Source organism: Syngnathus acus, chromosome 17, assembly GCF_901709675.1.
Source record: "Syngnathus acus chromosome 17, fSynAcu1.2, whole genome shotgun sequence".
Classification (NCBI taxonomy): Eukaryota; Metazoa; Chordata; class Actinopteri; order Syngnathiformes; family Syngnathidae; genus Syngnathus; species Syngnathus acus.
Window position 1 is genome coordinate 1683719 of NC_051102.1, and position 12667 is coordinate 1696385.

A 12667-nucleotide genomic window follows, 5' to 3' on the forward strand; every position below is an offset into this window, starting at 1 on the left:
AAGATGCATGTTTGGCTTGGAAGTGAATTTGAGTGTTACTGCAAAGCGGGTTACAGCCACATACCAAAAATGAAAACAATGTGCAAGGGCCCGATTCAATGTCTCTAAAAGATTATCTTGTTGTCATGTGGTGTTACGTATATCGAGAGAGATTTTTTTCACCTAAATTGTATCGTAAGTGTTGAACAGGTTTAACACTTATGATTGTCGGCCTTTTCTAAATCACAGGATAATCTTGACGAAAACTAGTGAGAAACACTGACACCAAGTGGACAAACCTAAACACACCCTAACCCAACAATTGAAACCCGAAAATTGGTTTCGACACTCTAATTATATTTCTAACTCTAGTTTGAAATCCTAATGCTGTTTTAATAACTCCGGTTTGAAACCTGATCCGAGTTTTTAATTCTCACCCCGTTTTAAATACCTCACCACTGAGTTTAAAAACCTAACTTTGTCTTGAGGACACGAAGTCCTGGGTTTACGATGACTCACCCGTCATACGACGTTTCAAGATTACGAACAGAACGTCATAACAACTTCCACTTTTGAATATTTAATACTTGTTTTCGTATTCATGTCGTGGAAGTGTTTCCCCTACAAATATCAACTGTCAGCATTAACAACCGTTTAAGTGAAGCTATTTACGTACAGATTCAGTCCCGTACAGCTAAATTTAGACACTTGACCGAGAAGGATTAAAACGTCGTTCGCACCTTATTTGGAATATCCGCCGGCAGTGAGTGGTTACATAAACCAGAATCTAAAATTACACAATAACATAATAAAAATAAAGCAAACGTGGATTCCATCCGAGGATCAAGACTGGCATTTTTTTGTATTTTATTAGAATCGTGGAAAAATCCAATCAAATTCTCCAAAAGCGGCCCTTGTGCGTCACAGTGCGTGGGAGGAGTGTGTTCGTTTGTGGGCCGCCCGACCGGTCCACCGGCCGTTTCCAGTCAGTGAATGGAGCGCACCCAGGTGGAACAACAGGTAGACAGCTAAAGCAACTTGAGGCGTCTTCTTTTCTTTTTCTTTTTTTGTTTGGAAGCGGAAGCGCATTGCCTCGCGAAAGGAACGTGCAGTAATGAGCAGCCCAAGCAGCAGCAGCAGCAGTAGCAGCAGCAAAACAATCCGTGTTGTGGTTTGGTGATTGCTTGTGACGGGATTTTCCCACTTTCGGACTATTTAGGGCCAAAGTCCGGTTAGAGTGGACGTAGACGAGGACAAGTTATGTGCAAGGTAAGACTTGGTGGAAAATTCAAAGCGTGCTTCTCGCTTGGCTTTCTTCACATGCAACAAGCTTAAATGCAAACTCTAGCGAATGTCACTTGTGTGTTTTTGTCTGCATGGGTACACGGTTTGTACAGGTACGTCATTTAATTTAATGTATTTGTCATGTAATCATATTTCTATTATGGCGTTTTAACGTATTAATTTTCATTATTTACATTTTCAGTGGTACAAATTTATACACAGAAGATCTTTTAAAATGTCTGTTATTCTTTTTATTGCTAATATATCTTATTTATTTTTATGTATTTTGTGTGCAATGATTTTGAATATCTTCTTTTAATTGTTTCATATTGTTTACCAATGAATTTATTGAAAAAGATATTTAGTTCCTTATTTACCATCAAATTATTTTTAGAAATAAGTTGTTGTTTTTTTTAAATCATTTGAACATTTGCTATATTTCAACATATTTTTTTAAACTCTGTTTTCATACATTTGTCTTTTGTATAATTTTCAAAAGCAATATTTTGTGTTGATTTCCAACAAACCCACCCGGCTATTTCATGTTGTTTGCACGTAGTTGCATAATTCGAGACAAGCAGCCGCAGCAGTGTGATTTTGTCATGCCCGCACAATAAAAGCGCCTCCAGCCTATTATGTAATTTGCTTCCACTAAAAATGAAGGGCTAGCGGAAGTTCTCCTTCGTGATTCAAAACTAAGTGTCACCATAGTTACCGTTATTTTATTGATTACGTGCTTCAAAAACTAACCTTTACTGAGTAAGTTTCCGACACCACTGCCTCTCAACTGATCCAGTTTTCCATCTTCTTCTTGCTACAGCTCCTTTGAGCTCGGTTCCTGAACGAGTCGCCCGAAGGAGGTGATGGAGGTTCTTCGCAAGTCGTCGGCGTTCGCCGCCGAGGTCATGGAGGTGTTTGACCGATCCCTGAGCGACAAGCAGCTGGTGTTGCAGGCCAAAGCCTTGTGCCGGGACTTCATCCTGTCCCGACTCAACCAGAACGGGCTGACGTGGTCCAAGAGCGAGCTCAACCTGTCCCCCTGCCGCGCTGCCCTGGCCGAGGTCTCCTTTGTGCTCGTCTGCCTGGGTATGCTCTCGCCAGCAAATTTAGCAAAATGTGACGCATTTGAGGGCTTATCCCTAATCGAAACATTGTGAGATCCTCAAACGGTATCTCCTCGATGACTCATCTTGAGGAGTGAAAAGGGATCACTTAATAACTTTCTTTACATCATATTTAGAACTTGAAAGTACGAGACATTTTTAATCTGCTGAATTTTTGTCCAACTTGCGAGGCCAATGAAGATTTTTTCCATCGATGTGATGTATTTTGTGCACGTTACCTAGGTGATGAGCTGGAGCGCATCCTTCCCAGCCTGTACAGGAATGTGGCCCGCCAGCTCAATATTTCTGTTGCCATGGAGACCATGGTTTCCGACGCCTTCATTGGCGTCGCCACCGAGATCTTCTCGACAGGTACGCCAGACAACAGCTGGACAACTTTTGTTCTTGTGATAGTATTAGGATGTTGTCTTGAAAATATACATTTAAAAAATAAAAAAAAAAACTTGATTCTAACATTGTCTTTAATCTTAAAAATACCAATTTTCTCTTGAAAATATATAATTATTTTTTAAATTCTTGTTGTATTCTGACTAATGTTGAAACTATATATAATAAATACATTATAAATAAAATAAATCTATCTTTAGCCTCAGAATACTACAATGTCAATTCTAAAATCTTTTTGGGGTCTGAAATATCTGACTTTATTCTCATATTTGTCTGACTTTAATCTTGAAAAGACATGCCTTTTCAGATATCCAGATTATTTTCATCATATTACAACTTTACTCTCAACAACATTCAGCGGGAAAAAACCAATTACCTCAAACAAATTGTTTAAAAAAAAAAAAGAAAAACTCAAATTCTCTGACTTTAATCTGAACCTTAGTCTCGTGTGATGTATGTGATTTGTGGCCTTGATCAGATAAAAAGTAATGTAACCAAAATATACCGTATTATTACATCCTAAACATTTTTTTAAAGAAAGGTTTGTGTTTTGCGAGCGACTGAGCGCACGTCGTCTTGTCTTGACGTGTTGAGCCCCACCCGCGTGTGACACCTTGAATGCCTAGCATGCGTTGCATCTTTTGAGAAGGCCGCACCCGTTCAAGTGCAATCCCGCTCGCCAAATCTACGTCAACGTGTTGGACTTAAACACATACCGGAGCAAACGGCGGCGCTACGCTTATGTGATATTATTGTCATCGTTATGACTTCAATCCGCTTGCAGGCCTTTTCCTTCCAAATCGTACTTGTCATCATCACGCCCTTTTGTTCTTGATGGCGGCGCTCTATTTCTGTCCCATCCAACCATAAATGTCCAACTTTTAAAAGGTCGCATGATTTTATCCATCCCGGCTCCCGGTGTGTTGACTTTGCGGGCTTGCCAGGAACCTTTTGAAATTCATCTGCGCTTCTTTTGCCTTTTTGGGAGGTGAGAGCAGGGCAGTGCACATTTTGAAAGGGGAGGGCATTCCACCAGCAAACTTGGTCAACTTCTGGGAGCCTTTGAGACATAGACAAAAATAGACTAGGGGGGGAAAAAAAAAAACCCTATGCTTGATTTGTCCTGGGTACGTTTTGTCTCGCTTGTCACGAGTTTGAGCTCCACTGAGGGATGAGAGTGTTCTTCAAAGTACATTGATTCGTTTCACTCACTGCAAGTGTAGCTAGAGGCTGCTCCCGTCACGGGGAACACCAAGGTTGGAGGTCAAGTCAAAAAACAATTCAGTGAAAATGCGTTCGGAATGAAAATAAAAAAGCTGCACTAGTATTCTCATTAGCAAGAAATCATTAAAGAATGAAAGGGTGAATGAAAAAAATAACCAATTGTAAAATAATAGTGGTGGAGTTTTGTGTGCAAGTACTCAACGTATTCAAACAAATATTAAATGCGTTCGTATCATCGCTTGCTAATCTTAGCTTGGAGTTATTAAATTCAATCCGTCATTTTTCAGCTAATTATTTGTTTGAATACAAACGTTAGTGGTGTGTAGGATTGTTCATTTGCCTGATTATTTATTATAGACAATAAATCAACAAATTGTTTGCATAAATACTGTTAACATATTTTTGGAAAAAACAAGTAGCTGAAATAATAAAACAACAAACAAATGCTGAGTGAAAAAGCGATGAGACTAATTTTAGAGTAAAACAAATGCAAAGTATTTGGGGACACTCCAAGTGTTTCCTGCCCGTGGCTATCTTTTTTCCGCCGGGCTGTCTTTATCCCTGACAATCTTCTCTCTATTCTCGGCCAGCTTCTATGAGCTCTGACACTTTTCACGGACGCTTATCTCATTTAAACTCGCCCGGCCTCGGGTTCAGGCCGCCGTTGTGGGTCAGCGTCGGGGAGATGATTATGCAAGCGCACTTTGACCAAGCAGGTTAATGTCATTAAGTGCTGTCGTCTCTGTGGCTGCTACCAATAAGCGGCCGAGCGTATCTCAGCAAATTATTTTCAACACGACTGGCTTCGTGGAATGCAGCCAGTTTTCCAGCCATATCAGTTGAACAGCAATTTCTTATCAGCGCCAATGCGTGGCCACATTGTACAGTTTAATTACCAGAACAAAGTCCTCCGTAGGCCGGTGTTTTATTAAACATAAAACAAACACGCATGGATTTAACTGCTTGGTGACCAAGATAGCCATCTATGAAAATAAATCGAGTATTTGTGGTTACTAAGTCTTCCATGTGTATGTGCGTCCGCATGTGCTATATGGTGGATGAAATCACAAGCTAAATTTTAAAAATCCTCAAAGCAACGCACATTTGCTCTTAAATATTGGTGTAACACATTCAAACAATTAATATAACAATACATCAGATCAGTCTTGATCCTCTGTGAAGAAAGGCCAATATTGCTGAAGCTTGCCTCCTTGTATGGCTATACAAGCTTGTCTGTATTCTACTGCCCCCATGTGGCGAAAGCCTGCACACGTGCCATTTAATCAAAAAATGCTGAATTCCTTCGATTTTATGCCGTAATGTCATTGCAGTTTGAGTGCTAAACACAGAAGATGTTTTTGTTTTGCTTTGAGACGGAACAGTCAGTAGCATGTGTTTTTGGCGCCGCAGGCATCACGTGGGGCAAGGTGGTGTCCATGTACGCGGTGGCCGGCGCCCTGGCTGTAGACTGCGTGAAGCAAGGACACGCTGGCACGGTTCACATCATTGTGGACAGTCTGGGCCAGTTCGTCCGCAAGTACCTGGTTCAGTGGCTGAAAAGACGCGGAGGATGGGTCAGTCGCAGCCTGAACAGCTGTAGCGAGGTGAACTTTGTGGCTCAAGTTTTCTCTGCTTCCTTCTTCCTTCCAGCTGGAACTGAACAAGTGCGTGGTGAAGAAGGACCTCTTCCCCGAACACCGCTGGCTCTCGTCCGCCCTGGATTCCCTGCGATACTTCCTCACTTCCATGTACGTTTATATAATGAAGGAAGCGTGACCGCCGCAGCACGCTCAAAGACACTGGCGGGGATCCGTCACGCTTTTTCCTCCATCGGACCGCTGCCGGCAGCCATGGACCAATGCTTGCTCAGCGTTTCTCTCTGTTGTCACATGGGATTGGGCTTCATCCAGAGTCTAGTGGCAAGACGCTGCAGATGAGGTGGGGGGGAGCAACTGCAGTATTATGACTCCCCGCTTGGTCCAGTTGCTTTAATGCAAACATTTTGAATCCGTTTTTTTTTTTAGCTGTCTTGCTTGTTTTAGGACCAACAAGGACTTCACACAGACGCACTTATTCACAGCAACCTTTAAACGTGTACATAGATTATTTATGATTTTATTTTTGAAACAGTTAAAAGCCATTGCAGTATAAAGGAAAAACGTGTGCAAGAGAATCTCTTTGGAATTATTGCAGGGGGGTTTTAGGGTGGGGGGTGTTCTTTGAAGATGTTAATTTATGTGCAAGAACATGTTTGTTTTTCAGCAATAAATGACAAAATCTTGCAAATATTGTATTTTTTTCGGACTTATTCTTTTTTGGCCGTGTATCAATTTCCTCAAAGTGCTCGTCCTTATTTTGTTACACGACAAGACTGTAGACTCTTCTTTCATCAGAAAAGTTTGATTCTGGTTTTGTCCATTTTTTATTTTCAGCAGTAGAACCGATTTCTGACCAAAAAGCAAGGAAAATTAGCACAACAGTGACACTAAAACAACAAAAACAAAAGTGACAAAAATTTTGACATGTCCTTCACCATTCATTCCAGCATAATAATTTTGCATAATCGTGACCTTTCTTTGCTTTAAGATGATCGGACGTAAGTGATGCGCAAGTGCTCCGTGAGTGGTTGGGTGTCAATTGCCATTGAAACCTTCTGCTCCAGTTTCCCGTCCGCACGGAGCTGAAACACTCGTGAAATCTGTTCGAGATCAAGATGTGGATAACTGTCAACAATACAAAAGCGGAACCTATGAGACTGCACCGTCTGGATTTTGTACCTCGTTGACGTGAGGCTCCCTGGCAAAGGAGATTCTGGCGATGGCGTGGCTGTGCAGGTTCAGCTGCTGGCCTATAAGCTCGCCCTCCTCAATCTCCACCAGACCTGCTCAGGAACACAAACATTTTGACATTTACACTGCTCCCTGGTGGCCAAGGAGCACAATCTGGTCACACAAATTCAAAAGCAGTGTACCCGAGTTCTGTGCCACGATAAAAGCCACTTTGTTGGTTCCCGGCTGCATTCGGATGAAGCCGCACTCTCGGTGCAGTGGCTTCTTAGAGTCGGCGTGGAAGGCATTGAACCTAAAAATCGACAAAAGAGGAGAAATAAGTCATCGCTGAGTGGCTCAACCACAGAATTCCGGGAGTGAAAACCGACGAGAAGTTGACGACAGGCTGCCCAACGTGGCTGAACTGAAGCGTCTCCAAGTAGCGGAAAGGTTTGATGGTGGGAAAGCAGCCCTCCCCTGGTTCGTCAGACTGCCAGGTACCCAGAAGCCAGTCCAGAGGCAGGATGGCGGGATTCATCTCCGCTATATATGACAAAACAGGTTAGGGGAAAAGGAAATCAATTGTTACATGGGTCGCATACTGTACTGCCTTGACAGAAATGTTTGATTGTAGTTTTCTGTCAACAAATAAGTAATAACTTTCATATCCGTGAGAAGCATCAAATATTTGAAATTAGGAAGCCGTTTTATTATTATTATCATTATTGTTGTTTTATTTTTCTTACAGAAGTATTGAACAAAAATAATTTAGCTATTGACCTACGCTAGTTGTTATGCTATTTGTTATATTTTTCAAACTGTAGTTTAATAAACAGACACTTTTTCTCCTCCGAAAATAAAGCGCTCTACAGTACTGTATGCAGTGCTCTTAATTTCCAGCAGGGGGAGGCATCGTTCCAATCATGACAATTCCGTCCGAGCAAAGAAGAACTCTGGGCAGCTTGCAATGACCTGATAGACGAGGTGAAACTTTTTTTTAAACCATCCAAGTTACAATTTTCATTCTTAAAACCGAAGCCGAATGACAACGAACTCTCTTAAAATAAATCTCAAATAGCTCAAGCATGTGGGACACACTTAAATTTGCGTCAAGGGGGACGCTAATTGAAATATTGGATGTTTTTAAGCAGCTAGCTAGTTTTGTCTACAGCCCCAACACAGGTTTGGATTTACCGACTGTAAAATTCAATTAAAGCCACATTACTCCGATTTTATCAATTTTAGGCACATACAATTACGTCATCAATCAGGAACCACTGCACGGTCATATTGTGCTTTATCGCCTACGTTTTTGTTTAATATTATTGTATTAATTACATCTGTACCGAGACTTAAACGTCTTACCTGACTGATGTACAGGACAAGCCATTATGTGAATATATTGAATTCAGTTGAGAATGAAATAAAGCCAGAGACCGAAAACTATTTTAACGACGGCGCTGTTGCCCTTATCCGCCTCTGGTATGTTAGGGCATTCTGGGAAATGTAGTTTACATTGTAAAGCAATTACATCTGTTTAATTTGAATTGATCCCCTTTTGTGCACACCTGAGCAATGTTACAGATTTGTTGTTGTAATAAAGCACATTTTAAAGAATATATCTTATACTCTGTTCATATATTTTCAGAAAGAAAGGTTGGCATGGCGACTCAAAAGTTTAAATCTGATTGGACACAATAGAGGTTATGTACATGTACTGCAATGGCGCAGCCAAGAGAAATACTACAAAATGAAAAGAAGAAACATTATATTTGGTTGGAAATGTGTCTCAGTGCTTCTGATAGTGATTCGCCCCCCCCCCTCCCCAAAAAAAACAAACATTTGGTCTCTAGCAACCTGTTGCTGCTGTGTCTTAAATAATTTATTGTTTTTTTGCTGCATGATGATGCCACAAATTGACAATTCAATCCACATTTATTGTCTGCTATCGGTGCTTTTTGCATAGACCACATGGTGTCCATTTGTCACTCATTTCCAAACTGCTCCTCAAAAAAAAAAAATCAAGTTCATGTTTTTGCAACCCATTTACAATCAAACGAACAAATTACGGCATTACACTTTATCATCAGCAATCCTTGCTTTGTTTTCTTTGTTCGTGGACACCGAGGTCTCTTTGGGAATGTTCTCCTTCGTTAAGCTTTGCTCTTTTTACAGTTTTTAAGCGCATCTGCCAAGGCATGCAAGGCCATGTCGGCGTTACTCTTTTCACAGTTGTAGCCCATCAGTCCAATTCGCATCACCTAATGGAAAGAAAGTGTCAGTTTCCCAATCAGATGTCTAGCATTGCTTTCAAGCCATTTCCTTCATGCCAGCAGATGCTCACCAGGCCGATGGAAGGACCCAGGCCTCCTGTCATCTCCATCTGATGATTCTTCATGATGTACATTAGCAACTCCCTCCAGTCGTAGCCGTCGGGGATGGCGATGGTGGTCACAGAGGGAAGCCTCAAATCCTGCAGAGCATTTCTCAAAGTGAACACCGAAGAAGCATGCACAGGTGGTAAAGATAAAAAAAAATCCTATTCTGTCATCTTCCTCTAATTCAATTTACTTGTGTTGTTGTCTGGCTCACCTTGTCAGGGATGAAGAGTTTGAGGCCCAAGTCTTCCAGTCCTCTGTACAGGTAGGCTGCCACCTCCTTGTGTTTCCTCCAAGACTCCTCCAGACCCTAGAGGGCGACAAAGAGCAATCTCTACTTTCTTTGTTTTACTTGGGCAAAATTTGTCACGAAATCCATCAACCTCTACTTAGTGCAGTTACCTTCTCAGCCAGAATAGCCAGACTCTCTCTCAAGGCGAAGAAACCCGACACGGGGCCAGTGTGGTGGTACCTTCAAAAAAGCCACACACAAACCCGGTAAAATACATTTGTAGCCTAAAACTTAGTAAATTTGAATGGCTGTTTCGGTTCATCAATCCAAGCGGCGCTGCATTCGTGGGTCCAAACGTGATCTTACATTCTGGCTGCTTTGCCATCGCACCCCCAGTAGTTGGACAAATGCGTCATGTCAAAGAGGTACGAGACTGGTTTCGTCTTCCTGTTAAACATCTTGTGGCTGTGCGGGGTTCAAAACGGAGACACTGGTGAGTTCCCGCCATCGACACGATTGGGCGCGTCTGGCGAAAGGTCCTTCCTTACCATGCTCTGTCATTAAACGAGATGGGAGCCGTGCCAGGCGGTGCGTTCAGGGCCTTTTGAGAACCCGTGTACAGGATGTCGATGTCTAACCGCATCACAAGGAGAAAGAATTTCAAAAGGCAATTGGAGATTTTGCACCATTGTTGATCTAGTGCTATCTTACTTTGCTGATCCATAAAAATGGGCGCAGCCCCGAGTGATGCAACCGTGTCCACCAGGAAGAGGCAGCCGTGTCTAAAAAGAGAACACGAATCATGGGAAATAATTAAGTTGCCCTAAATGCATTTGCGCAGTGTGGCAGGGGGCAGGCACTAGGGAGCGCACTTTCTGCAGATGTCTCCAATGCCATCGATTGGGTGGCACATGCCGGCAGAAGACTCTCCGTGCGTTAGGAAGAACAGCACCGGCTTGTGTTTCTCGATAGCCTGCAAACATGTGGCGGCTGGTGGTTTATTGCGTCAGATGTGAGTGACATGACTCAAATCACTTCGTAACAAGCAGCAGTTTGGCAGATCATAAAAAAAATTCAAGGGAGTTTAAAATGTTTTTCTTTTGTAAATTGTGTAACAATAAAAAAAAAAAAAGGCAAAAACTGTTTGATTTCATAATTCCATTCTTTACAAACTCTACATGAATGACACTTCTGTTCATTTCAATTAGGAATGATGATTTGATTGTTTTAAATGATGAATTTGGTCAGGGAAAGCATGAGACTCCTATCTCAGAGCACCACTGTACTGGACACATTTTTTCTTTCACTTGGATCATTCTTACCTGTTCAATCTCTTTATTGGTGAAATAATTTCCCGGTGTTTTCTCGAGTTTATGTACATTCGCACCTACGAATTAAAAACACTGGTCAGCGACTGACAGTCAAAGTGTTAGTCATGTCAATGCGAGTGTAAAAACACGTGCCCATTCTCTCCGCGATTTCCGCAACACGCTCGCCCCAAATCCCATTAATGGCGACGAGGACGCTCTCGCCGGGCTCCACCGTGTTAAAGACGGCGCACTCCATAGCGGCGTGGCCCGAGCCGCTCATGGACAGCGTCATGTTGTTCTCCGTCTGAAACGCGTACTGGATCCCCTTCTTGATGTCGCTCATGATCTAACACAAAAACAAAATTTACATGTTTCATTTTTTGCGCCATCTAGTGGCATGCAAAAAAATCGCTGTTTGGTTTATATTTAACGTTTGAGGTAAATACAAGAGGATTTAATCATGGAGGAAGTTTTCTTTTTCTCACTCACGATTTCAGTCAGGAAAATCACGTTTGAGACTTTTTGAGGCAATTCGGATCAAATTTAAGACAAATGTATATATTTTTTATGTATTGAGTTCCATTAGCAAAAGATTAAGAAATTGCCATGGGATGAAATTTTTTAAATAGGTTTTCTTTCATTGAGATTTTTTGTACATTTATGGTGCAATACTTTTATAAACTACAGCTCAGTTATATTTAACTTAACCGCACAGTAAAGTATAATTTCCTTTCATCTTCAAAATGAAAATCAGTTTTGAATGCCAGTCTTGTAATATGTGCAATACATTTCAATTGAATCTGCAATACATTCATTCGCTTTGTAATTTCCAAGTCAGTTTTTTTTTTTGTTCGTTTGTTTATTTCTTTGATTTAAGATCTGTGTTAATGTTCCAGATGAACACTAAGACCCACTAGATTATTTTCTATTCTGTGTGAGCCACTCAGAAGGGATTGGAGTCCAAAGATCCTGATCCAGTGAAAATTCAAACGACAAAGCACGAGTTATCACTGACAACTTTGGAGTTTTCCTTACCTGATACATTTCTGGATGCAGGTGACCGATGATGGGCTTGGCCCCTGCAGCGAGGACACGCGGGGGCACGTTGGAGGGACCCGGTCCAAACAAGTAGCGCAGAGGTGCCTCGAGGGGCCGAAGCATGCACGCCGGCGGGGGGATGGCGACGGACGACGTGCGGCGGCTCCGCTCCGGGTGCTGTGCGAGTGGGTTCTCAAGGGTGGTGAGCGCCCGCCGGGCCAGCGACCCACTCCTCCGGCCGAACAGAGTCCGCTGCATCGTAGCTATTGTGTCCTGGGAAGCCTGAGACTGAAGCTGAGTTGGAAGCCCCGTGCGTGTTTTGACTCCAGCTTTGGGAAGTGGATGGGTCTTTGACCTGTTGGGCACGGGGCGGCGTGCGTCATCGGATGGTGGGTAGGCTTTTGCACGCTCAATATTGACACCTAGTTGTTGCACATTTGATAGCAAGCAAGGGGTAAACACAAAAGCCGCCTACTTTGCCTCTAGTAACTTATTTATCAGCAGTTTTAGCAATGTATCATCAGGAAAAGACACAACAAACAGACAAAACAAACAAACAAACAGCTTCCTTTGCTCTGACAGTTGATCAGAGAGCTCTCACAAATCTACACATGGTGTCATAGTGGCTCAAACTTGCACAGTGGCAGCTCGACAATTTAGAATAAAATAATTGACTTGAGTAATTCAATTAAAAAAGTAACATTCAGATTCACAAAGCCATTTCTTATCTTATTGATGTATCTAAAAAGAATTTTGAAAAGCAACCATTCAGGAAAATATAGAAAAACAGAGCAAAGCAAATGCCATGTACACTATCTAATGCGATCTCATGCTACTGATCTTTAAAGTAATTGTCTAAACCTTCTAGATCTGTTATGAATAATATTGCAAAAACCTTTTTTGCACCATAGTGCGCAAGTAAAGCAGCACAAGGATGGTTAAC

The 12667-nt window shown here is 42.0% G+C and overlaps 3 protein-coding genes across 4 annotated transcripts; 1 reads left to right on the top strand and 2 right to left on the bottom strand.

The window, feature by feature from the left end:
• The first annotated feature begins 930 nt into the window (after positions 1–930).
• On the top strand, positions 931–6288 carry LOC119136623 (bcl-2-related ovarian killer protein-like). 2 transcript variants are annotated; one of them, XM_037275201.1, is made up of 5 exons: positions 931–1248; positions 2060–2349; positions 2610–2738; positions 5409–5572; positions 5649–6288. In XM_037275201.1, exons 2-5 carry the CDS (start codon positions 2127–2129, stop codon positions 5772–5774), a joined length of 642 nt encoding a protein of 213 aa, XP_037131096.1. In that variant the 5' UTR covers positions 931–1248; positions 2060–2126; the 3' UTR covers positions 5775–6288. The 2 variants fall into 2 exon arrangements, with proteins under 2 accessions (XP_037131096.1, XP_037131094.1); XM_037275199.1 differs by having other exon boundaries at positions 933–1248; positions 2084–2349.
• thap4 (THAP domain containing 4) lies at positions 6010–8437 on the bottom strand. Its single transcript, XM_037275202.1, has 5 exons — positions 8132–8437; positions 7156–7309; positions 6970–7079; positions 6776–6879; positions 6010–6696 (listed from the first exon to the last, which is right to left on the bottom strand). Exons 1-5 carry the CDS (start codon positions 8154–8156, stop codon positions 6580–6582), a joined length of 510 nt encoding a protein of 169 aa, XP_037131097.1. The 5' UTR covers positions 8157–8437; the 3' UTR covers positions 6010–6579.
• A 245-nt stretch (positions 8438–8682) lies between these two features.
• agxtb (alanine--glyoxylate and serine--pyruvate aminotransferase b) lies at positions 8683–12123 on the bottom strand. The gene is made up of 11 exons (XM_037275198.1): positions 11722–12123; positions 10840–11032; positions 10699–10763; positions 10249–10349; positions 10088–10158; positions 9925–10009; positions 9743–9841; positions 9547–9616; positions 9359–9454; positions 9111–9239; positions 8683–9027 (listed from the first exon to the last, which is right to left on the bottom strand). Exons 1-11 carry the CDS (start codon positions 11980–11982, stop codon positions 8920–8922), a joined length of 1278 nt encoding a protein of 425 aa, XP_037131093.1. The 5' UTR covers positions 11983–12123; the 3' UTR covers positions 8683–8919.
• Between the last annotated feature and the right edge of the window lie 544 nt (positions 12124–12667).